This window comes from Lepidochelys olivacea, assembly GCF_965140295.1.
Source record: "Lepidochelys olivacea isolate rLepOli2 genome assembly, chromosome: 7".
In the NCBI taxonomy this organism is placed as follows: Eukaryota; Metazoa; Chordata; order Testudines; family Cheloniidae; genus Lepidochelys; species Lepidochelys olivacea.
The window spans coordinates 35,808,089-35,834,291 of record NC_140417.1 but is presented as its reverse complement, the minus strand read 5'-3'; the positions used below and the strand labels follow the sequence as shown (position 1 = coordinate 35,834,291).

The window sequence follows — 26,203 nt, the reverse complement described above, 5'->3', positions numbered from 1 at the left end:
AGACCTATTGATTTGAGCGGTGTATGTGTTCGGGGATGGGGGGGAATCAAACAGCTAATTAATGTTCGCAGGAAGCTTCTAGTCTATGATATGCCATGTGGGTATTAATTCCTTCAAGTTGTGACAACCCGATGGAGTCACTACTAAGGGAAGAAAATTATACGCAACATATTAACCACAGCAGGTACTTCTCAGCTGTGAGGGACCGCAGGTAGCAATTGGTACAAGGATCTCTGTCATAAGGAAGCCTGGAATCTTGCAGCAGTCTATCACCACCAGTGGTGGCACAAAGGAAAGGGAGAAACACAAATAGAATAGGAGGCAATAAAGAAAGCACTTGACATCAGAGAGGTCAATACTGCATTATTTTTATCAACTGAATTAGGAGTGAAAACTCAGATATGCTTTGACTATATTTGCAGAAATACAGCAAGTCTGTAGCTGTGTAGTGCTAGTCTCCATGCAACTCGGATGGTTGATATATGGTAAGTATGCCCTGGCCTGAGCTTAGATCTTCAAATCACTTTCACAGAACCTGTTTAGTAAAGAAGGTAACTTCGATTTTTCTGCAACATGGTTTTCAATTGGCATTCTCTTACTTTGACTCTCTATAGCCCTTTCTGTGTGAGGATCTCAAACGTTAATGAATTCAGTTTCACAACACTCTGTGAGGTAGATTAGTAATAGAATTTCTCTTTTAGAGAGGAGGAGACTGACAGAGAGAACCTCATTTAAATTGATGGCAAAGCTACTGTTGACTTCAGTAGAGCCAGAATTTCACTCAGAAATATTAGGGGAATGGCCCAAAGTCTCACTGTGTGAAGTGCTTATGATTGGCTTAAATGGGTGATGCAGAGTATTATGTGATGTAGCCATTCTCCACCCCTCCCTTACTTCCTGTTTTAGTTGGTGGCAGTCCCCCCCTCCCATGCTCTGTTTTGAAGTATTTAAATAAAGCAGCAAGTTTCCAGTCTGCAGCCCTGTGAGCTTACTTTTCTTGCACTGAGTGGTCCTTTATAAAATTGGCAATAAGGAAAAAACATAACATGGGAGAATTGAAGAGTTTAATACAGAAAATAAGAAGTGCAAGCAATATATTGAAAGATTGGGCCACTATTTTCTTGCAAATGGCAGAGCCTAGAATAGAGCCTGAGTCTTCCACCCCACAGGCCAATGTATGAACCATAAGGCCATCCTTTCTCTCTCTGCTGCCAAATGTGGAGGCTGTGAAATACTGCCTTGCCCTCTTCCCAAATAAGGCTTATTACATCAATGGGTGTCACTGTTCTGTTACTCTGTCACCTATAGAGCAGTGACCAGCTCATAGACTGTACACAAGGTCTGTCTCTCACCGCGGTACGTGTCAGGTTAGGGCAAGGTGGGGTTAGCTAGAAGGCCTGCTTCTCCACTGCCTGGCCTTTTGTCTAGTCACTTACACCTGTGCAGAGCCAATATAATCCATTAGATTGGAACAAGTGTTTTATACCTACTTTGCACTTGACCTCATGGTGCAGGATAGCTTCTGGGGTGCTGCTGGCTTGACTGCTATGGTTATTGAAACCACTTTCAGGAAACAATTCCATCTACCCCACCCTAGATTCACATTTAACTTTTTTCCTAAATAAGGGTTTTTATTACTTCTTGCTTAAATCAAGAGTAAAACATATGGGTCAGATCATCAATTGACATATTCTTGATTATTTAAGCAGCATCAATTACTCACAAAATCAGTAATTCTGGGTATGGACAATTTTGTATATGATTGCAATATATCTAAGCCCTTACTGCAATTAAAAGTTAGAAATCATTCTGCTAGCAATTTGATGAAGAATAAATAAGCACATCATTAAGCTAATGAGACCATATGCTCATATGGTAAAATAAAAGTGAGCTACATGCAATGAAAGCGCAAGAAGCAGATGAATGAGCCACTGCATACATCCTGAAATAATGCTTAAAAATGCAAATATTGATATTTGTCACACTTTTTTCTCATGTAAATCATTGCTAAATAAGGCATCTGGTGGAAGAAAACGTATTTCTGCCTTTAAGCTCACTCTCAAATTAATGAAACAAAACCAACTTGAGAGAGTACCTACAGGCTGCGACAATTACTCAAAATTGCTGGCAATTGGCTAGTTACAAACTAGTTTGTCATCATGACGGAAATTGAGCTGAAAAGCAATTTATACAAAAATCTGCACAGACTCATCTGTTAAACTTTCTCTTAAAGCCTAAGCAGCTGAATGTGGAATCACAAATCTAGATTTGGGAAGCTACAGAGCCCTCCTTTCACAAAAAACATTTTGAAAAATAGTTGCAATCTGACAGAATTTTAATGCCACGGAAATGATATATTCCCCCCCCCTCTCTTTTTCTTCCCCCATTTCACTTTAAAAAAAACATACATGTATCTTGTTGCTTGTTTGGAGGGTTTGCATATGGGAAGAGATTTCCCTAGCTTTCGCCAAAGAGCTGGGTCACTTCTTGATGTCTTGAATTAGCTTTTCTGGTGCTGACAGTGACTGACTGTATTCTGTCCATTACTAGACTAAGTGATTAGCACATCTTTCTTTACCAAAGATGTCATTTGGAAATGACTTGCAAATTTTTGTTTGCTGAGGACTAGCAGTATCAGGCTTTGCTCCAGGAACAGAAACACCAGCGGTACTCACATTCCCTCAGAAGGTGCCAGTTTGAGCTGTTCGCTCTACCTGCTTGGGTCAGGTTGACTGGGCTCCCTAACCCTTGCCCCAAATACATCCTCTTCTGGAAAGAATCTTCATAGACTACTGGCTCACGGCTACCTTGGATGAGGCACAGGTGTAGAAGATGCGACTCTCTTGCTGACTGTAGTGGTTGTGCCTATAATAACATAGGGCTGCTCATGAGCACTGAAGCATATGATTAAGGGTTGGATGGTTGGGTTACTGGGTTGGGTAACTGATTTGAGGCCTGTTCCAAAGGCAGCAAATATTTTCTGGTCTCTGTAGCTAGGGAAGGGAGATACAAGGAATTATTAGAGCTTCCTGTGAAGTTCAAATGCATCTCAGTCCAGAGCTGCATCTCCCCTACCCCCTCTGCCCTAGATCTCTTGAACCTAGCTTGGTTTTTAAATGATCTCTTTTGGTAACTGGGAAAACGCTGAATATTCATCATGCTTAGTTTAATTAATGTTGGCCTCCCGAATGGAAAATATAAATAGCCAGCAGATGGAAAAACTAATGTGTGTCTTTCCTTCAGGAATTTTCACTTTACAAATTAAAGCTCCCCGCTCCCCCAAATCAGTGAACAGCAGCATAAGATGTGTTTGGTTTGGAATCTCTGCTAATAGTTTTTAACAAATTGTAGACTGCCTCTGCATGCAGCCTCAAACTTGCCGCATAAAGCTTACAGACATTTTCCCTTCCCCCCGGAGTGGAGAAAGTAAGTTTAAAAACTATTTTCCACCATATTTAGGAACCTAGAGATGCAGGTAAGTGCCAAATAGGATTTTTCAAAGGTCCCCAGGCACCTAACACCCATTGATTTCAGTGGGAATTAGGGACCTAGGTCCTCTTGAAAATCCCACTCTCTTGAAGAGACTAAAACCCTTGTATAAAGCTGACCCTACGATATTAAGAGAGTAAGGGCCACAGCTGGTGAAAATCAGTGTATCTCCACACACTTTAATGGAACTGGGCCAACTTACAACAGCTGAGGATCTGACCTTTAACTTCTAAACGTTACCTGATTACACACGTTTTACAACTCCAAATCAAAATTATCTTTGTCATACCAGCTGCAGTATGACAGCTTCATTTGAAAAGTTTGTAACCCTGTCAGTCAGCAGCTGATAAACTCTTCCTTTTGGAATGATTTTGTGTTCACTAGAAACACTAATGTACATCAATGGTATGCAAACCTCATACATGACTAACAGCCAGCATGCTAGTTGAGAGACCATGCTAACCCTAGTGTAAACATACAGCCAGTTATGTGAGAATTGCTTCTATCACAGTGAAGCGTGGAGCTGTGGGGGGTTGGGGGGAAGAGGGGTCGCTGTCTCAAGTGATAAACGGACCTATATGCATTTTACCACCGATTAAAAACAAGAATACGATTTGACTGAACTCAGATGAAAATCCCTAGTTCCCATTCCTAAATCATCATGACTTAAAGTGTACATTCACTTCATATTATTTGACCTTATAAAAATCTATATTGGTGTATTTCTCCCTAGACACCCTATGAAGCTTAAGTGCTTGGAAATCCTATTAAATGTTCTAATTATGTGAAACATGTTGGTTAATCTTTTTTAAAATTAGTGTAACCTTTCCAGTCTCAGCTGGCAAATAAAGGTGAAATGAAGGGTTAATTTGCAATGTGCATTGTTTTACAATTAATGCAAATCTCTCCTTCAGGTTCCACACGGTTTTTTTATCTCTTTCTGCTGGTTTATCTGAAGTGCAAAGGAGAATCATGAAAGAACATAACTATCTGAAGACAACAGCTCAGTTCAGATAATAAGCTTTTAAAACTATTATTATAGCAGGGTGTCTCTTATCCAATGCCATGTAAATACCACACAACACCAGAGCATCCCTTTTATCTTTAAGCTTCTACACCAACTAAGGAAGATGCAAGCTATTTTGGGCAATTCTGATTCAGGTCCCCACATGTTATGAAGGTCCCAGTAGTAGAACTAAAACAAGAATTTGCATCTCAAATAGGCTTACAGCAAATAGCAAGGAACTCAAACACAACACTCTCCTGTCCCCAAACACACACACACAAGTTGTACAAAATGCTTTGAACACAGCTAAATCTCTTGAGAAACCAGCTGGTAAATAATAGCTTGCAAGCCCAAATTTAACATCAATTCCAGCATCTAAGAATTGCATTGAAAGATTGAAGTTCTGAAAGATAACTCTAAAGGTGAAGAAGTTCACATTGATGCGAATTAAATTATTAGTTTGCACGTACACAGGGCCTTTCATTGTAGCATCCCAAAGCACGATATAAACACTAATTAAACATTACAGATCCCCCGAGAGATAAATAAGGGGTCACCCGCTTTTGAAATACAGCCACCCCTAAGGTGAAATTCAACAGTAGTCTGCATAGAAACATGACATAGCAATTTAGGACAGGATATTAACACTAATAGTGCATCAAGCAGAGATGGAAAGGAGACTTTAGGAAGCCAGAATGGAGTTATTTAAACTGGAATTAGATTAGGACACTGCTGGAAATGGCCCACCTTGATTAGCACTACAAAAGGTCCCCCCCCACCCCCAGCTCTCCTGCTGGTAATAGCTCATCTTAAGTGATCACTCTCCTTACAGTGTGTATGATAACACCCATTTTTTCATGATCTGTGTGTATATAAATCTCCCCACTGTATTTTCCACTGAATGCATCCGATGAAGTGAGCTGTAGCTCATGAAAGCTTATGCTCAAATAAATTGGTTAGTCTCTGAGGTGCCACAAGTACTCCTTTTCTTTTTACAGTGAATATCTGGCACCAAGTGCCCTAGGTCCTTTATTTCTACACAGCAAGCAGGATCCCACAGCAGCAAGTCTCAGAGCACAGCTCTGCAATGGGAACTATAGGTTGTCTTAAGGAAGCTTTCAGTATTGCACTCTGTCAGGCTATTGGAGGACATTAAGTGAAAGTCTGAACTATGAATTCCCTTACTTCTCTCTTTAATGTGTGTGTCAGTACAACAGACTCAGCCTGGCTTTAGCAAAGGAAGAACCTTGGCTTAGAATTCCTAGACGAGCCCCACAGAATGAGCTCAATTGCAGGGCAAGTCATAGAACTGCCCCTCCCGCCGCAGGTTTGGGCTTTTCCACTGGCAAACCCCTGGTGATCAAACTGCCGGAGAAGCAAAGAAAGGGGTGGGTTCACACATGACTCATAAGAAACTAACGCCATGGAGCTGTTTCAGAAGTATTTTAAATGTGGAAAAGACTGATCTTGTTACTCAGTCCATCCCCTCCCCTTCCCCCATCACCCAGGGTCAGTGCAGAATTGTGCCCTGCTCTGCTTCCTATTGTTTTGTACAGCCTGGTTTGAAGTGTCTCTCACGTCTCTTGGGAGACTTGCCCAGCCTATATTTTCTCCTGGATAGAAAATGTAACCTTTACTCCCATTCTCAGCCCCTAGTACTGCCCTAGATTATTTCTCTCTTCCCTGCAGATATCTGTGTTCTGTAATTCTGCCCCCTTAACTTTTCCTTAACTAAACTAAATATTTTCAGCTCTTTTAATCTTCCACCATAAGGCAACCCCTCTAGGCTCCTATTTATTTTTGTTGCTCTTCTCTAAACCCCTTCCAAGTTATCAGTGTATTTAATGGGCACCTCATTATCAGACTGAACACAAATGTTCCAGGTGTTGTCCTATTAGAGGCCCATTCAGAGGGATTATTACCTCCCTCTCCATGATGTGCGGTCTCTCTATGTGTAGCCCAAAACATCCGAGCGAATACATGTCTCACTTGGTTTTCACTACCACTCCAAGGCTCCTTTCAGCGTTACTGCTTTCCAGGTTCTCTGCTTCAGTTTAAGCCTATTTGCTTTCCAAGAAGTATTTGTGTTCCAGAGGATTTTTCTCCAGGGGTATTTTCTTGCATTTATTCCAAGTTTCATCTTTCTATCATTTTTTCCCCACATTTCTACTCTCTCTAGGTCCCTTTGTATTGTTGTTCTGTCTTCGTTGCTAGTGCTTGCTGTACCTCCCAGGTTTTATCATTGCAGGTTGCAGTGTAACTGCACAGACAAGGCAGCAGACTAGGTTGTTAGAACGCATCTAATGGCTAAAGAGGCTAAATTTTGGCATATAGCCACAGACCTATGTTAAAGATGTTGTGGAAGGGCACCCCCAGCAGGAGTTCCTGGAGAAGGCTCTGTGCCTGAGATGAAACGCCTTCTGAGAAGTACATGCTCTTTACCACTGTTACGGGTAAAGTACTCCTCTCCATGGCTGGCTAACATGAGGGGGAGGGAGGTGCGGGGGAGACAGCGGGCAGTGCATCCTCCTTGCTCTCTTTCCAGAATCTAGAACAGATACAGATCCAAGAGGAAAAGGCTTATTCTCTCCCTCCCTTGTTCACCGATGTAGGGGCTGAGTACAATCTGGACTTAAAAATTCAGGGAAAAGCCAGAGGTTTAGTAGGCAGCATATGGTAAATGTAGCCTGTCTGCTGAGGCATTATGTCAGCACTGTAGTAATCCAGGGATTGATTTTTTTACAGATCACGTAAGAATGGCCATACTGGATCAGATCAATGGTCCACCCAGCCCAATATCCTGTCTGCTGACAGTGGTGGATGCCAGATGCTTCAATAGGAGTGAACAGAATAGGGTAACGTCTCAAGTGATCCATCCCTGTTGTCCCGTCCCAGGTTCTAGCAAAAGAAATATCTCAAAAGAAAGATCCCTTTGTGGTGCATCTCCTTTCCCAAATTCCCAATTTCCCCTCCCCCCCGAGCCCCCGGTATATTGTTTCTGCTCTAGACCACCAGAGAAAGCTACATGGATAATTGGTGATCCATAGGCCACAGTCTGAAAACTCCTGCTTTACATAAACACTTTTCCCAGAAACTGAAGTGCTGAGGGAAAAGGACCACATTGCTGCAGTTTAGCTCTTCCTGGTAGGTTTTTTGTTTTTTAAATGACAGCTATAAAACTAAGGGCCACATTTCCCTTCTCTCTGGTGTTATTAAGAAATAAGAATAAAACCAAACAGTTCACATCCGTGTTCTGGATCTTAGGGAAAATATCCAGCCAGCTTTCAGAAAAAAATTGCCGACAGCTGGTAAGGGGGTGCGGCTCAAAGTCTATTTTGCAAGAGTCATCCACTCCCTTTGCTAGAAAAGTGAGAACTGCATCCAAGGCAATAGTATTTCGGCACAGTTGGCCTTTGAGTAGGAACGAGCCAAGGAACCATAATAGCTATAATCTTGTTACTTCCTTATACACTCAGGGTTTGTGAATGTCAGCAAAAGAGAATACATTGGAACAGGGATGCCAATTAAGCAGATTCAAATCCAAAACTGTAGTCTCAGCCAGGTTGGGGGGAAAAAGATGAAGGAAGCTGTTCACACTGTCTGTGCTGTGTAATAGCTAAAAACAGAATCACCTAGTTTGAACTCTCAAACTGTATTGTTCTGGCAGTGACAGATATCTCCAAGTACCCTGGGTGGAGTTTAAGAGAATGGATTTCTTGCTAGTGACTTGGCTAGCTGCAAATATGGGGCTCCCCAACAGGGATATTTCATCTCCATAGATGATGTAGTTGCTGTCAAAGTAGTTGCTGCCAAGCAGCACCCAGTGCCAACCCACTCAATGCAATCTAGCAGCACCCCAGCTTCCCTGCAGGATTTGCCCTTCGGGTGCCCATGTTCACTCTGGCTATTCCTAACCCTATGCCTTATCAGCTGGGAAAGGACCCTGGCAGCAGCTCCTGTCTGGATCAGGGACTGTAAATCCTCCAGCATTACTCAGTACCCATCACCTATCTCTCCACAGCAGTGGCCCGTATTTTGTTTAAGAGATCTAGGCTGTTACATGCTGCTGTGAATCAGAATGTATTTTAAAGGAATTGGAAAGCAAATAGAAGGAGCTTAAGAATCCTCAGCAGGGCAGTTTCTAGTCAAAGACTGATCTAAAAACAAACAAACACACAAAAACTCAGTCTATTTTTCTTTTAAAAGCTGCCCTCCATCTGAAAAGTCCATTGCTGCTTTTTCTGCCAAAGAATATTTTTTGAAAAAGGTGGAGGGTCAGCACTCCCTTGGTGCCCTGGGCTGCTGGAAATAGTTTGGCCCTGGTGTAAACTAGAGCAGCATCAGGGCTGTTCTAATTTATGATGGCTTGTAATATCCCAGTAGGGCTATCATGATGCTGAAAGGGGTGGCATGGAGCCAGCTAAACCAGCTTTATGTCACTGGAAGATTTCCCTCATGCTGGGACAATATCCAGCTGTCCATTTAGGGCATTTTTTATTTTAATATTATTTGTATTGTGGTGGGGCCTAGGACCCTCATTGTAGATCAGGACCCCATTGTGTGAGGGACTGTAGAAACACAGAACAAAGAGACACTCCCTGCCCCAAAGAGCTTAGAAGCTTTATATCCCCTTTGTGTTGTTATGGTGATGCAAAGACCAAACCCTGTGGGACAGAGTCTGGCCCTTCCCACTTGTTTCACCTATTTATACTCAATGTAAAACAGTGCACAGGCCTACTTTTAGCTTTAAGGTTTTCTAATTCTTTAGTTATTTTTTATTGCTATTATAAATGCCATCTGATGTTTGTAATCTCCATGGTTACTGCTACATAATTTAAAGGCCCAGAAGTGCTGCCTGTAGACTTTTTAAAGCTCCCTGCTAGTTGCCACAGAGATGAAAATACCCAAAGTCACTGTCTGTGTCTGGTTGAGAGTCTTAGTTCCAGTGTGACTGCTACAGAGCCCAGAAGCCCCAGAGAGATGACTGTGGATTTCCTAAACTCTGGATGGACCACTATGACGTCTCTAAGTAATTTATCAGTCATTGTGTAACTTCTGTGATCTGTAAGGGTAACTCCAGGCCTTCTTTGCTCTGCAGTGGCTACTAGGGAACCATATGTTAATATTTCACAGTTGGGTTTTTTAAAATTAATACTGTCCATTTTAAAAATCTAAGGGCATTCACAGATGCCTTCCTTAGATAATTCAGCGTATAAATAACTATACATTATTCTCAAGCACATTATTAGAATGATTCAGTTATACACACAAGGTAAGGAGATATCTGTTAAGGTTTCTCTGCAAGCCTTAACTCTGACCCAGTCCTTTCTATCCTTTCTGTCCTTTGGGACAATGGCAATCTGTGGTATATATCAAAGGAAAACTTCATGTCCTGACTTTTGTAACAATGCTCCTGAATGGGCCATCTGTGGGGCCTCAAGATCTAAAACAGGTCTGAACTGGGACCTCAAGATCTAAAACAGGAGCATCTACATCCTGAAATGAAGGACTGAATCTATTCGCTTGGCCGCAGTAGCAGACTCCAGCCACTAGAAAGGCACGAAGACTCACACTGGGTTAATGAGGGTTCTCCCTTGCCATGGAAGCTCATCCTAAGCACCACAAAACTACAGCAGTTCCAATACCCTGGTCTGCAGGGATAGAATGTGGAGTATTGGGATCTAAAAGCATGGACTTTCACTGCTTCTGTTAGAAGATCAGGCATCTTAGCATAAGCTGTGATCCGACCATATTATGTCCACTGGACCACAGTGCCTGCATTTGTAACAGAGCTGTTTCTGCCTGCCTCCCAGGTTCCTTTAGCTTGAGCCTGTGTACTTGTTTTCCACTAGGGGCTATTGTGTGTGTGTGTGGCGGGGGCGAGAGGGCGGGGACCCTTTCCCGGGGCAGTTCAGCTGCGCAGACTATTTGGAGGCATTTCTCTAGGATTAGATCTGTTTCTCGCAATCTCTCGTTTGAGCTGTAACTGCATGTCTCACAAATGATCCCATCTCTACACAGTGAATCCTCTGTGCCTGCAGAGTTACACGTGGAAGCCAGAATTCTCAGTTCTGCAATGTAAGCATCTATTCCTTCTTCGGTTTTGTGGTTTTGGTTTTGGGTTGTTTTTTTAAAAACCCAACATATCTTTCTATAGTCTCATTCTGTCTGCGCTCATCAAACACCTATCAGATGCTCCAGTGTTTTGTGTGGTGTTCTTGATAACAGTGCCTCTCTCACTTCTTGTCCTTTCCCCCCGGTGAGAAAGTGCTACCTTCATTTTTTCATCTTTATCTCCCTTTATCCAGGTACAGACTCAGTTCTTCTGTCCATGCTTGTGCAAGGTTTTTTGTCTGGAAATCCAGCATTCCCAGTGGTCTGAGGCCCTCCATGCTGCTTGTTTGCGCTATCTCTAGGTGCTGCTTTGTTTGCCTGTTCATCACACTCTTCCTTGCCGTGTGTCTTACTAGCCTGACCGCTGCCACCCTGTTTCATGTACTACATTCTGGGTAGTAACATGAAAGAACTCAGTATTCGTACAACTAAACTGGCTCTTTAGAATCATAGAATATCAGGGTTGAAGGGACCTCAGGAGGTCATCTAGTCCAACCCCCTGCTCAAAGCAGGACCAATCCCCAACTAAACCATCCCAGCCAGGGCTTTATCAAGCCTGACCTTAAAAACCTCTAAGGAAGGAGATTCCACCACCTCCCTAGGTAACCCATTCCAGTGCTTCACCACCCTCCTAGTGAAAAAGTTTTTCCTAATATCCAACCTAAACCTCCCCCACTGCAACTTGAGACCATTACTCCTTGTTCTATAATCTGGTACCACTGAGAACAGTCAAGATCCATCCTCTTTGGAACCCCCTTTCAGGTAGTAGAAAGCAGCTATCAAATCCCCCCTCATTCTTCTCTTCTGCAGGCTGAACAATCCCAGCTCCCTCAGCCTCTCCTCATAAGTCATGTGCTCCAGCCCCCTAATCATTTTTGTTGTCCTCTGCTGGACTCCTTCCAATTTTTCCACATCCTTCTTGTAGTGTGGGGCCCAAAACTGGACACAGTACTCCAGATGAGGCCTCATCAATGCCGAATAGAGGGGAATGATCATGTCCCTCGATCTGCTGGGAATGTTCCTACTTATACAGCCCAAAATGCTGTTAGCCTTTTTGGCAACAAGGGCACACTGTTGACTCATATCCAGCTTCTCGTCCACCGTAACCCCTAGGTCCTTTTCTGCAGAACTGCTGCCGAGCCACTTGGTCCCTAGTCTGCACCGGTGCATGGGATTCTTCCTTCCTAAGTGCAGGACTCTGCATTTGTCTTTGTCGGACCTCATCAGATTTCTTTTGGCCCAATCCTCTAATTTGTCTAGGGCCCTCTGTATCCTATCCCTACCCTCCAGCGTATCTACCTCTCCTCCCAGTTTAGTGTCATCTGCAAACTTGCTGAGGGTGCAATCCACACCATCCTCCAGATCATTACCGAGAACTATTTACAGAGGTGACACAACTGCGGCTAGCATTCAACCCATGTGCACACAGACAGGCTTCCTGTAGTGTCCTGCAACCTGTGCTGCTCCCTCTAAGTTCCATGTAGTTCATAGGTGCTGGAACTAGGGGCGCCAGGGTTGCTGCTTGAAGTGGTTTCCATTATATACAGGGTTTACAGTTCGGTTCAATGGCTCTCAGCACCCCCACTATAAAAATTGTTCCAGCTCCCCTGATGCAGTTTACTACGACTACTTACTATTTACTGATGCCCATGTCCCTTTTACTTAGGCTTAGATCCTGCAAGTTGCTCTGTGTTGGCTGACTCCCGTGCCCACAGAAAGCCGCACTGATTTCAGGGAGTGCAGAAGCACACTTGTTCAGAGCAACTTGCAGGATCAGGCCCTGAGCTGGTACTCCTTGGTATTTTTTTAATGATACAGCTGACATTTGTCATTTTTATTCATTTTAAATGAAAAGCATATTTGAGAATCTTAATGCAACTATTACTCAGAGCATAACTCAGTGCAGTGAAGCATATCAATGGTCACTTTTATCTTGGGTGGATATATATGTATGTACTTTTGTTACAACCTGCATATAATTTGCTGCAGCAAACCTCAAGTGGAATTTAACAAGCTGTGTTACTCAACTCACTTCCAAAAGAGAGAGAGAGCTTTGTATGTTCTCTGCAAACTTGCAAGGTCAAGACTGGAACATTCGAAAAAAAAAATATATAGCTTAGATTGCCTTCATCCTTCTCCTCGCTCACGGCCATAATTCACAGATACAGGAGTTTCTGTGAGAGAAATTGTGATGATAAAGAGGCAAGAGGAAATTTCAATAGTGGATGGTTGGGAAAATGCAATGTCTGCAGGCTGAATGCTTGCCCCGATGTCAGATTTAAACCACTGTTCCATAATGACAGGTCCATTCTAGCTAAGGCGCATTTGACATGTTCCCCCATGCAGGCAAACTACTTCCTCGAAACTTGCTTCACAGATGCTAAATGTTAGGCAGCTGATCTGCAGGAGGGTCATGTAATATCAGCGGATGAGACTGGGGAAGTGAAAGGCAGATTGCAGACCAAGTTAGAAGCATTACCTCAGAGGGATCGGCTGGCTGGAAGTTCACCGGATAATTAACTTTTCCTAACATCAAAAAGGTAATTTGACAGATGGAATTCTGCATTTTCTTGCTGTTGAATCATCGCTGAGATATTCCCTCTCCCACTCACAAAAAAAAAAGGGCACATTGGCTGCCCGAGTATCCTCACCATGCCAAAGTTCACCAGCCTTGTATTGCAGATTTACTTATTTTGAAAAAAACTCCAAAACAAAGAGCAGTCTCCAGTTAGTCTAATATCAGTATTATTTTCCTGCAATTTGTACACTAAAGCCTCTTGTTCTTGGTTTGATATTTTTGCCAGGCTTTCAGAAGTTCAAGGAACATAGATCACTATATATTGTTGTTTATAATTGGCCTTCCTTTTGCAATACATTAAATTAACAGGAGCTGCAAAATTGCTGTAGGGTGCACTCATTAGCTATACAATAGACTAACCTCTGCTCTGTTCATCTATGCAACCTCATTTCCCTTCAATGGATTGCAAGGGTGTAACAGACAAATTTGGCCCAGTACCTGTGGAAAAAGTGGCTTGCTGACAAAGGAAGGGCGGTGCTGTTTTCCTCTAAAATGTCCAAGTACATAATTCTCATATTGTACTCACTCAGCACAGTGGGAATCCTCTCTTGTAAGCTGTTTCTTTAACTCTCTGCTGTCAGAGTTCAACCATTTAGGTCACAGCAAATCTTAGCATGCACTGAGCTATCAGAAATTGGGAAACACCCACTTCCTAGCAGAACCTCCTTCTGCCGGGGTGCTTGGAATAGACTTTTAAAATTGATTAGCGTGGGTGGGGGTGTTCATCTTTAGATCTTGTCATTTTCCTCCCATTTAAAATGTTAGAATAAAGACTGGCATTTCAAAGCAGGTGGTGTTGCTAGCATAACTTCAAACACCATCTAGAGGTTCCCCCCCCCCATTTGTAATTCTGCAGCAACAAAATGCAGAATTCCATCTGTCAGATGATCTTTCTGAATATTTGTCCAAACAGACGTTTTGTTTGCTTTGCTTTGTGACTTCTCCCAAAGGCCTAAAGCTGCAGTCAGATGCAAAAATGTGAGACTAGATTTCATTCTGGGTCCACCCACATGTGACAAATGTTCAGCACTGCTCAGTGGTGAGTCAACAAAAGGAATGCTAGGGGAGCCTGGGAGTGAGCTATGTGGATCACACGCAATAGATGTGGCAGCACACCCAGCTTTACCAAGAATGTAGAGCTCAGAGACACAAAACAGCAGCAATGGGCACTTGATGGTAGAGCTACACATCATCCCTGTTTTGCAACTAGTGAATCCTTGATTATGAATTTGTCTTGCTGCTTCTTGTACAAGGGCAGAGACTTTGCTAAATCGCTCTCTCCTCCTAGAAATTTTGTTTGGAAAACCTCCAGCTGCTTAGTAGCATAGGCCAGATCATACTTTTGAGGGTGATGCATGGAGAGCCCTCTTCTCCATGCAGATCTACTCCGGACCATGTGGAAGGGGAGGTCAGAGAATCTGTAGCCCTCTCTATGGGATCTGGGGATCTACAGCCCTGGAGGGCAGGGCAGGGGTCTGGAACTAGGGAGAGTCTGGGAATGCACATTCTTTTAATCTCCAAGCCCTGTGGGGAAGTTTAAAGTGCCGGATAACACAGCTTTTACTGTAATGAGGTGTTGGTCATGAGGGAGCAGGACTTCAGGGGGCTCAGGGGTTACACAGAGCCCATGACTCAGAGTCCCAATAGAACATACTTGTTGACATATTTATCCTCTGGGAAACAGTCAAATATCCAAAGAATTGGCCTTTTGGGCCTCCAAAACCAGCTTCTTAACAGAGTAGGTAGTGATCCACACAAGAGACTAGTGCAGTTGCATATTCTGTGCAGAATCACATGATCTGTCTTGCCACTCAGTCCCAAATGGGCAATTTTTTTCTGTTTGTTTTGTTTTCCTTTTCAGGAATGACGGATATTTCCTTCTTTTTTGACTTTATAAAAGCCCAGTGCTGTACAATGCATTTTGGAATGAAAGCAAAATATTACAGCATGCTCTTATACAATGTAGCCGACTGGAGACCTCTAGATGTACTCAAGTCCATTGGACCTTGAGATTTTTATTTTGGGGCCCCTTGTATCTTGCGCACGCTCTCTCTTTCTCCCTCCCTCTTTCCTGTTGGATCAACTATTGCTGAGCCTTATTCTTATTCAGGCAAAAGTCCCACTAAGTGAGTGGAAGTACTGCAGGTCTGGATCCTCCATTTTTGAGAGTAGGCTTCCCATGGTTTGTCTGGCTCAATAGCATAGTCCTCTCCTAGGACATAGACAAGACAGTCCTTCATTAACAAATACTGCGTTGTGGTGCTATTCTGAAGACTTCATGTGCTTTACGAAAAGGCCTTGCTGAGGGAGCTATGTACTACTATGCATTTCATAGATGGGGAAACTGAGGCACCGAAAACTAAAGTGATGCCCACCCCCACAAGGTCTTACAGGAAACTATTGGTAGAGCAGGGGACAGAACCAGGTCATCTGTATCTCTGCACTGTGCTTTAATGACAAGAACAGAAAAGTGGTTTAGAGAGGGGCAATATCCTGTTTGGTATGGGCCACTGGATGCAGACTGAGACTGTGAGACTTGGCTTACTATCTTCCAGAAGGGTTGTGTGCATTAATTTTTTTCCCCCAGGACACAGGGCTACTGTCAAGGCTGAATCCCCATTCTGTCACTCCGAGTGCACAAGTGAGGGCCCGCAAGGATTTTAAAAATTAATACTTGCCACTCCAGGCTTGTATGACACTCCCAAGGTTACAGCTTTTCTCTGACCTTGGCTTGGTAAACGCTGCCACCACCCAAATGCAAAAAAACCCAACCCTTTAAACCCAGGAAGGAACACTTGGGAATTCCTCCCTGTGGGGTACCCTTAATCCCTTTCACCCCTCACTCCCGGGAAAGAGCTGAGAAAGAAAACAAAGGAAATTAGCTGTGGCTACCAGCTAATCAAACAACATGCACAAACCTCTTAGGACACCAAAAATCCAATCCTGTTCTTAAAAAAAGAAAAATTTATTGAAAACAAAAAGGAAAAAATTACATCTGGATCTTAGGCTTTTGCTAGATTTTAAAAGAGCAATTCCAAAAATCAAGCACCCAAAATAGCTTTCTTGCGGGATCAGCTTAAAGGTTACAAGCAAACAAAAGCATCTGGGGTTAGCACAGAGGAGATCCACAAGCCAAAATAAAAAATAAACCTGATTGTGTCTAGCTCAACATTCCCTATCCAAATAATGTCTTCTAGGTATGGAAGATGAATTTTCATACCTGGTTCAAGCCTTACACAGCATTGCTGCTCCATCCCTGCAGCCCAGCCTACAACAGACAAAGGGAAAGTTTCTTTCCCAAGTTCTACCTTCCCATTGGCTCTTTTGGTCAGGTGCCCACTCCTTTTCGTTTACCTGTGGGCTTGTTAGCCCTTTTCAGGTAAAGCAAGCAGAGAACAGACCAAGAGGGATTTTACCACTAACTGGTTGGCTGGGTGTCCATCAAAGGGAGCTACTGCCACCCCGCTTCATGTATCACAGCTCCCATCACTTCAGCTCTACCTGTAGTAGCCACAGTGGGCATGCTACTGTGCAAAAGGTGCAAGATACATTTTAACCACCTGCTTTAGAGCAGATCTAGATGGCATGAGAGTTAAAATTCTGGCAGCCGCTGGTATCTTGTCTACTGCACTAAAGTTCAAACCAGGGCTACCACTTGTGGAGGCAACTATAGAAAACTGTGCGGGGGGAGGTCGGGGGGGGGGCAGGGGGAAGAGGGGAGAACCTATTGTAGGGAAAGCCTAATGTAGTCCAATATGCAACTGCTATCCTAGCTTAAGAGTACCATGGACCAGTTCTTTCTCAGCTCTGCTGCTAACCTATTGGGTGACCCTAGGAAAGGCATTTCAAGGCCTCTGTTTTTGCTCCTGTTTTTTGTCTCTTTATACTCAAAGGGCTTGTCTACACAGGGACACCCAGGAAAATTTAATCTGAATTAACTAAAGGTGTGAATTTAAAATGGATTTGATAAAGTGCACTAAACTCCTGTGTGGATTCTCTCATTTAGAATTAAAGTGGCCTTAATTCAGTTTAGCTTATGAGTTAAAATCCCCTGTTTATACAAGCCCTAAATTCTTCAGAGCAGGGACTGTTGCCTTCTATGTTGTTGTCGATTACCCAGCATGCAGGGCCCATGGTTTTGGCTGCGGTCTCCAGGTGCTACCATAATACAAACCAATAACAGAATGAGTTACACTCAAGCAACGGTCTCTGATCTCTGGAAATCATGGTCCAAGCTCTGCTTAGATCATAAGGAAAATTATTTTGGTGATTAGGTGAGATGACTCTCCCTGCTCCCCAGTGGGTGGGTCATTTATACATAATTAAATACAAACAAATCATTTTCCTGACAAGCTTGGCTCAGGACTGGAACAAAGAGGGTGCTGTGATCCAGCACTGAGGGATGGTGCATGGGATCTGTCTGTCTTCTCTAAGAGCAACAAATACACCAAAATATTACAAACCAGATAAGCAAATTTTGCCTAGAAAGCACTATTCTTAGTTTAAGTAAACTAAAGTGTGCGTAGTGTAGGTTAACACCTGAATATCAACATCAAAACAAGCATCAGTAACTTACATCGAGAGAATACTTCTACGCTATTAGCAGCAGCATGCGACTGAAGCATATGAGAATTACTATACTTTGAAACATATATTTATCAGATTTCAGAGTAGCAGCTGTGTTAGTCAGTATCCGCAAAAAGAACAGGAGGACTTGTGGCACCTTAGAGACGAACACAATTATGTGAGCATGAGCTTTCGTGAGCTACAGCTCACTTCATCGGATGCATGTATTTATCAGTTATTGTGCCTACTGCTATTGAATTACAGCAGCGGGCCTGAGGTCTTCGGAACAAGACATCTGTTCCTGCTCAGGAACTAATTGGTCAATGGGAGTCTGGCCACTGATTTTAAAGGGAGCAGGATCAAGTAGGAGCCAGCCTTAGCACTGGCTCAAATCAACTTTCCATTGCGCTAAATCCTGAACTACTTATTCAGACGTGACCCAGTCCAGGCAAATCTCCCAAAGAAGTAAATAAGACTTTGGGCTGAATAAGGACTTCAGAATTGGGCCCCCTATTAGCAAGATGCTATCACTATGATAAAATCCCCAGGTACATCTCGTGCTTTCTTGGACTTTGCATTTAATTTTGTTCCGATCTCTTTCTGCTAGGCTTATACCATTGCCTCTCTTTTGTGTGCCCAAGAAGTTAGGTTCGTAATTGGTTGACAGCACTTGACATTTAGTGATGTATGTAAACCAGGGATTGGTGATAACATAAATGCTGTGCTCACTCCTGAAGTGCTTGAGGCACATCACTTTGTAGCTAGAAAGCAATCTGAGTCCTGAGGCCAACAATTCCCCTGTTCTTTTCTAAGTTCTGTCCTTTTCACCTAAGAAATGATCATTTGGGAAGGGTGCTTGATTGTTTCCTCACCTCAACAGGAATTTTTTGGGTTAAAGTTACACAATCATTTCATGTAATTACTCAAACCTCAAGGGTATAAAGTGATTACCAAGCAGGGTCAGAAAGCATCCAGGAGGGCGGGGCGGGAGGGGGGCAGTGTAATATTGCACAATAAGGCAGTTAAATGCCTTCCTCTCCCATTGGCCTGTCAGAGACAGGCATTATTCAGAGATGGAAACTCTTAGTCTTTTATAGTTGTATACACATTTCCCATTCAGTTACGGTCAGATTGTTCAAAAGAGCTCAGCTCCCAGTTAGACACCAGGTTAAGTGGGCAGTTTTTGAAGAGCCCAGCATATTGCATGCTGTAAGTGTCAGCGTGGGAGTTGCAGGGCGCAGAACACATTGAAAATCTGGCACTTAGGTAGGTGCCTGCATGAGAACAGACCATTTTGAAAAGCGCATCCCATGATGGGGGGGCCGAGCACCTGAAAACTTGATTAGAAGGAATTTGTCTGGCCTGTAGTTTGTACTATCCGGGCAGTAGGAGCATGGCCTAACTGCCTGGTGGTCTGATCGGACGCTTGGATCAGATCATCACACTGGAGACCGGGCTCATTCTATGTCTTTGTTCTGCCCATCACCTCCATAGTGGCGAATACCAGCAGGACCTTTATGGTCTGAAAGAGCCCAGCCACGCTGGTGTGCAGGTTTTTCTAGGGTGCTTATCATCCGAGCACCTCACACATATTAACACCCCTGTGAGGTAAGCCCCGAGGCCCAGAGCCACACAGGGATTTAAGCATTGCAGCGCTCAGCCTTGCAGCACCTAGAGAATCACAGGAACAACACTGAGAGCCACAAAGGCTGAGTGAGGCACCTAGGCTCCCTATACAATGAATGGGGAGACACAGGTGACTTCGAATGGGATCCACAAAAGCCAGCACCTTAGGCAGGGAGTTGCCTCAGCTAGCCAGTGGGAGATGCTGTTGAGAGGAGGTTGTGCTAACCCCCTCAGAGACAGGCGCCTATCTCCGCACAGTGAGACACAACTGGGGAACCAACTCCTGGAGTCGGGCAGCTTAGGCACCTAAGCGGTTTCCTGCAGGAATGAATCGGGCACTTGCCTCACTCCCCACAAAAGGGCTGGAGAAGGAGGTGGCGGTGACACTATTTCATTTGCCAAGAGTGAAGCAGCATGCAAGTTAAGTTGAACAAGTGGAACTTTATTAAAGCCTGTGCACTGTTGTTCTGTCTACCTGGCTGAATTGCTTCCAGCTTAACTCCCCGTGTTCCCTGCTCCCCTGTCAAGAACAGCTCCCACAGGGCACAGGGGCCCTTTGACTCCATTTCCCCTGATCCTGACACACTCACCTTAAAACTTTAAATCCAGCCCTTAGATCACGCACCGGGGATGTGGTGGACCCAGCTGCAATCCCCCCTCTACCTGAGACAGAGAAAGTATTTGAAGAGGGGCCTCCCAGAGCTCAGGCAAGGGCGCTAACCCCCAAGCTCTGGGATATTCTGATGTAGGGCTCCCTCCGTCTCTCCTGTTGAAACAGTTCCACTGTGACTGAATAATGAAAGAACGATTAGAGCAGGAGGGACCGGCACAAGAGTCTCCCAGCTTCCATGTGGATGCCCGAACCACCAGGCTACACAAAAGTGAGACTGACTCTGTAATCCAATGGTTAGGGCCACCCACCTGGGAGGCAGGAGATCTAGGGTCCAGTCCCCTTCTCCAATCACTCTTCCATTGTTTAGAGGGGCAGGCAGTGAGGAGCTGCTGGAGTCTTTTCCTGCGGTGGGGAAAAGCTCTGGCAGCCTGGAAACAGTGGGACACTATGCTGCTAAAAATAGCAGTGTAGATGCAAGGAGCCCTGTTTGGGTGTGTAGGATACATACCCTGGTGTTCTGGCATGTCTGCACTCTGCTTACCTAAGCAGTGCCTCGCCGTCCAAACCGTTATTTATATTTGAGCTGGGGGCATGCCGTGTATGCACTCCACAGCTCACCGTAAGGAGTGTGCAGTGTAGCTGTCCCCTTAGAGCGAGGGAACAGAGCACATGCTCAGAGGCAGAAGCTTAGTCGCAGAGGGAACTTTTACCCTGAAACCTTAAGCACCAAGTGAATTTAGGGACCTACTGGGTTTGGTGAGAGTTTTGTGGATCACAGTGGAGCCTAAAATGGGGATCAGGGCCACAGAGATTACATTGATTTGGTCAAGGGGAGACAGGAAATGGCTATCAATTGAGTAGGGGAGCCAACAGCCAGCCTTCCCTGGATGCCTCTGGAAAGCTGGTTTTAGCTTGCAGGGAGAGAGGGGTGGCTGAGTTATCCTGCTTTTAAGGCTATCAGAGACATTTTCTTGATGGGACACAGCACCATAAGGATTTTGTTCTTTGCCTAAACCTTGTCTTTATAGCAGCATGCATTTCTCCAAACCCTCTGTATTTTCACATCAATATGCCAAGTGGAAGATCTGATGTTAAGGTCAAAATCATCCAATGCTGCAGTCATGAGTTACTGCAAGGAAAGCAAACAGCAGCCTGGATCTCTGCAGTCAGCAGTGGAAAATTAACAAATAAACATAATAAAATCAATCCTTAGCAGAACTTTTAAGCAGGCTTTGATGTAACTGACTAAGCTTCTAACCTCTGAAAACCAATACAGCCAGGCAGTTTTGCATGGCATGGCGACCAAGGTGGGGGACGGGGACATTGACGTTGTTTAACTTTCTTCTTTTTCCACCAGGAAATATGATGCAGATTTTCTCCTTCTCCAGGAGAATGTTATAAAACAGGCTGTTTCATTGTTTCAATATGTGCAGCTTTCCCCTGGCTTTTTGAGTGGAGGGCGCTACAGGCAGAGGGTCCCGGGAGGCTGCTGGGGACCCACCTCGTTCCTATTAGAGAGTAAATATTTCCAGGTTTTCCCCTTTCCCCTCCCCTCCTCCCCCCACTGGTATAAGAGAGGGGGAAATGCCCTGCTGTAGAAAATGGCCTAGTTGGTTCAATCTCCGGTTAGGTCTCAGTGGCTCTGCAAAGCACCTGTGGGGTCTACAAGCCCTTTCCCCACTAAAGACGTTTAACTGGCGAGGTGGAACTGAAGCTCGGCTTTATCCCCAGATAGTTCAACAGCAGGGCAGCCCGGCCCTCTCCTGCAGGGGGAAAGGGGAGGGGGGGTCTCAAGGGCCTGGTAATTAACAATGATTGATGGGCCATCGCCCCTGGGTTTCAGGTTAGACAAACACTTCGCGCAGTTGGTCAGTTTCACAGACACTTTTGGTCCCTCCCCTCGGGTGCTCCGGGATCCCCCCGGTATGAAACGGCTACAGCAGCAGCAGCGGCGCCCGCCGGCCCGGCAGAGGAGGGTAAGTGTGTCCGCCGGTAGGAGCGAGGGAGGGAGCCGGGCGAGCAGCAGCCCTCCGCAATTGACGGGAGTGTCAGTCAGTGCTGCGGGCCGGGGGATCGCCTCCCCCCGTGGGAGTTCCGCCTCTGCAGGGAACTGCAAAACGTAGCCCTGGGCCAGGTCCCCGGGCCACTCGCCCCGCCGCTGCCTCCTGCTCACCTGGGAGTCCCCCCTCTCCCCAGCCACCCAGCTCCTGAGCGCAGCAGCAGCGCTCCCAGGCACGGCGCAGGCGGGGTCACCGGCTTGTGCACGGTCCCGCGGCTTCGCAAAAGCCCCGGCGCCCCTGGACCCTCCCCGTTTGCGCGGATGGTAGAGCCACCGCCTTGCGTGGACGCTTGTGGCTCCGCTAATAAGTCAAAACAACCAGCAGGCATCGCGCTACGGCGTTCAGAAATCCTGTTTTCGTTCCGCCCCCGGGAGCGCGCACGGAACAAACCCTCGCCCGCTTACAGAGGCTCAAGCGGCTGCAACGTTGAAGTAATTACACAGCGTGCGGTCCTGCTAAGCGACAGACTGCGTGCGCTGGAGATGTACTGGAATAGAGAACTCTGCCGTCCGTCAGAATAAGCGATATGATCCAAACCCTGTTTCCTGCCCACCCGGACAAACATGCAAATATTTGCTTACCTGGTGGTGGTGGTTTGTTGTTCTGAAAGTGGCAAATTGCCCCTCCACCCCCCCCCCCCCAAATAATACTTGAAATGTTTCAAAACTATTGCTTTACTGAAAACGACCCTCGGGGTGGAGAGGAAGAACTGAGAACAGTTTGTGGAGTGGTGGGGGTTTGCAAATCGAATTACATGTAGAACACGGGGGGAATTGGCAGATAAACTCACTTTTTCATGAAATTGTTCTTCAAGTTGTGCAGACTTGCTAGCCCAGTGTGAGCTTAATGAGACCCAAGGAGGAGTTTAAAAGGAAGACACTGTGTAGATATAAGACAGCTAGGGGAATACTATGAACTTCTTAATTTTGCTGTGGACTTTCTTGGTATAAATCTACTGTCTAAACAGTTTTCAGAGAAGCAGCCGTGTTAGTCTGTATCCGCAAAAAGAAAGGGAGTACTTGTGGCACCTTAGAGAGGAACACATTTATTTGAGCATAAGCTTTCGTGAGCTACAGCTCACTACATCGGCTGTAGCTCACGAAAGCTTATGCTCAAATAAATGTGTTCCTCTCTAAGGTGCCACAAGTACTCCCTTTCTTTTTGTCTAAACAATGCTATGTGACATGCTCAGCAGATACACTGCAGTAGTGAAAAACATCCAGATTCTTGAGGAGGGAGATGTGTGACAGATATTTGCGGGGAGAGGAAGGGAAGAGGAATGGGGCAGTGGAGGGAGAGATTCAGTCCACTGACAGGAATAATATAAGACTCCTCCATGACATGCTCAGTACTTGAATCAGCCAATCGCTCCTTTTCTCCTGCCCACACCCCCTCCTCTCCTTCCCTCTTATCTCTTCCTCTTTACAACTCAGATACTTTGCTGGACTCCCCCTCTAGCCATGTCCAGAGTTGAGGAATCTGACAGGTGAGTGGAGGGTGTAATTAGACATGCACATTTGTACCACCTACTGCAAGTTCTTTTGTTCTTTTTGGCTCTGTGATCGCAATTGGCCTTTCTCGAATTCTTCAGCGCAGAAGGAAAAGATGTTATTCAGTCACTCAGCAGCTAGTGAGATGGTATTTGAGAGTATATTTGTCAGTGTGGCTTCTGATAGATCAGCAGCATCTAACTTTTCTATGTTGTGAAAGCTGCACTCTCCCTTTGGAGGGCTCAGTTAGATATTCTATATTCCCGAATGTCTTTCTGGGCTCCAGAGAAGGAGAGAGATTCCAGGTATGATCGATTCTGGATCAGTATTATATCCAGTGTGTGATTTTGTTTTAACTGAAATAGTTATTCCAGTACAACCCATAATGTGGACACATTACTACAGGTATAAAGGTGCATTATACTACTACAGCTTATTTCCTTTCTTGTATAAGACTAGTTGTAAGGCTAGAAAGCATACTTGGGCCACTGTATCTGCATCCTCACTAAGGGCTAGTCTACACCAGAAACATTTTGTATTGCTTAATTATACTGTTATAGTTATACCATCAAACCCTCCTAGTGTAGGTACAGTTGACGCCTGCAAAAAAGTGCTGGACAAAATGAGCTAGACAGGCAAAAGCACTTTCATGTCATTATAAATGTTTCTACACTAGGGCTTTTGTTTGGTTAAAAAAAAAACACCTTACCACAAAACAACCCCCAAAATCCATATTGCACCCTGAACTGACATTGGTAGAATAGCAAATGTTTCTAGTGCAGACTTGGCTTCAGGTGGTTGCACAGTTTAATTATAGCAGTATATTTAAGCAGTCCAACTTTTGTATGTAAACAAGCCCTAGAATGTCTCTAGGGTTGCCGCGACAAGTACTACTGCAAACTTACCTGGCTGAAGTAGAGCAGAAATGGACACTGCAGTCTGGGAGCATGTCTAGATGATGGAGGAATGTGTTTGTGAGTTTTTTCTCCTTCAGGTTAGCGGAACCCTCCACTGCCTTAACACCCCTTTAGAAACAAGTTAACAGTTAAGACTCCCACCTAAGGAAGCTCAGACAGAGCTAAATGGATTGAAGAAAGCATTCGTTACCTAGACAGGGCGTTTGTGTTCGTTCCATGGTGGCATTTGTCTTGGGTTGCTAACTTTGGCATATTGCAGCATGTTCACTGCTTTTAAGGGGTCACTAAAGTGATGTGAGTTCTAGACTTGTCATAGTACATTCCTGGGTACATGCAGCCTAATTCAATTCTGTTTCGTGTGCACAGCCCCATTTTCCATCCATTATATGAGAAAATGTATGTGCCAGATGTATGTGGAGGGGAAGCTGAATTTTAACCTTGCTGCATATATGTCAGAGTAGAATTTGGCCTGTCACATTTAATGAATGTGTTGAGAAAGTTCTGCAAACGCACACATGAGTAAATGCACTGGACTAGTCATAGGCTTCTAGACATCTGATGTTGGCTTTTGACATTGCTAGGTAAAATGAGGAAGGAAGGAAGGAGACTCATTGATTCCAAGGCCAGAAGGGACCATTGTGATCATCTAGCACAGTGGTCCCCAAACTTTCACGTCATGCCCCCCTTTATTCCTGTCTATGCCCCCCCCCAGGAGTTGGGGCTGCGGCTCTGAGGAGGGGGAGCGTGGACAGCAGTAAGGGGACCAAGGCTGGGGCTGCAACTGGGGGCAGGTCTGGGGCCGGGAGCAGAGCTGTGGCTGGGGGCCAAGATTGGGGGTGGGGCTGGGAGCCGGGGCTGCTGCTGGGGGAAGGGCTGGGAGCAGAGCAGGGCTGGGTGGCCCACACTCCCTCTCTGCCCCCATGGAGGCTGATCTGGGCCCTGCCGTGCCCCCCTGAACATTCCTCCAGGGGACAAGGGGGGGCGGTGTGCCACAGTTTGGGGACCACTGATCTAGCCTGACCTCCTGGATAACATAGGCCATTGAACTTCTCCAAAATAATTCCTAGAGCAGATCTTTTAGAAATACACCCTATCTTGATTTAAAAATGGTCAGTGATGGAGAATCCACCATCACCCTTGGTAAATGGTTCCAGTGGTTAATTACCTTCACTGTTAAAAATTTACACATTTATTTCCAGTTAGAATTTGTCTAGCTTCAACTTCCAGCCATTGGGTCATGTTAGACCTTTCTCTGCTAGATTGAACAGGCCATTATTAAATATTTGTTCCTCATGTAGATACTGATAGACTGTAACCAAGTCACTTGTTAACCTTCTCTTTGTTAAGCTAAATTGATTGAACTCATTGAGTCTATCACTGTAAGACAGATTTTCTAATCCTTTAATCATTCTCGTGACTCTTCTCTGAACCCTCTCCAATTTATCAGCATGCTTCTTGGATTGAGGGTGCTACAGCTGGACCCAAAATTCCAACAGCAGTTGCGCCAGTTCCAAATACAGAGGTAAAACAACCTCTCTGCTCCTATTCGAGATTCCCCTATTCATGCATCTTAGGATCATATTAGCTCTTTTCACCACAGTATTACACTGGGGGCTCATATTCAGCCACCACAATGCCCAAATCTTTTTCAGAGTCACCACTTCCCAGGATAGAGTCCCCAACTGTGTAAGTATAGTCTACATTTCTTTGTTCTCAGATGTATACATTTACATTTAGGTGTATT

At 44.8% G+C, this 26,203-nt stretch overlaps 1 protein-coding gene across 4 annotated transcripts in view; it reads left to right on the top strand.

Annotated features, from left to right (window-relative positions):
• Positions 1 to 21,803: 21,803 nt before the first annotated feature.
• Positions 21,804 to 26,203, top strand: part of FBLN2 (fibulin 2) — a gene marked incomplete at its 5' end in the record, with an annotated part of 188,390 nt that continues 183,990 nt past the window's right edge. For 2 of the 4 annotated variants that reach the window (XM_084635148.1, XM_084635146.1), the window contains one exon: positions 21,804 to 21,968. In XM_084635148.1, the coding sequence (XP_084491274.1) occupies positions 21,804 to 21,968 (165 nt within the window). The remainder of the gene's footprint in view (positions 21,969 to 26,203) is intronic. The other 2 variants (XM_084635147.1, XM_084635151.1) reach the window with 2 other exon arrangements.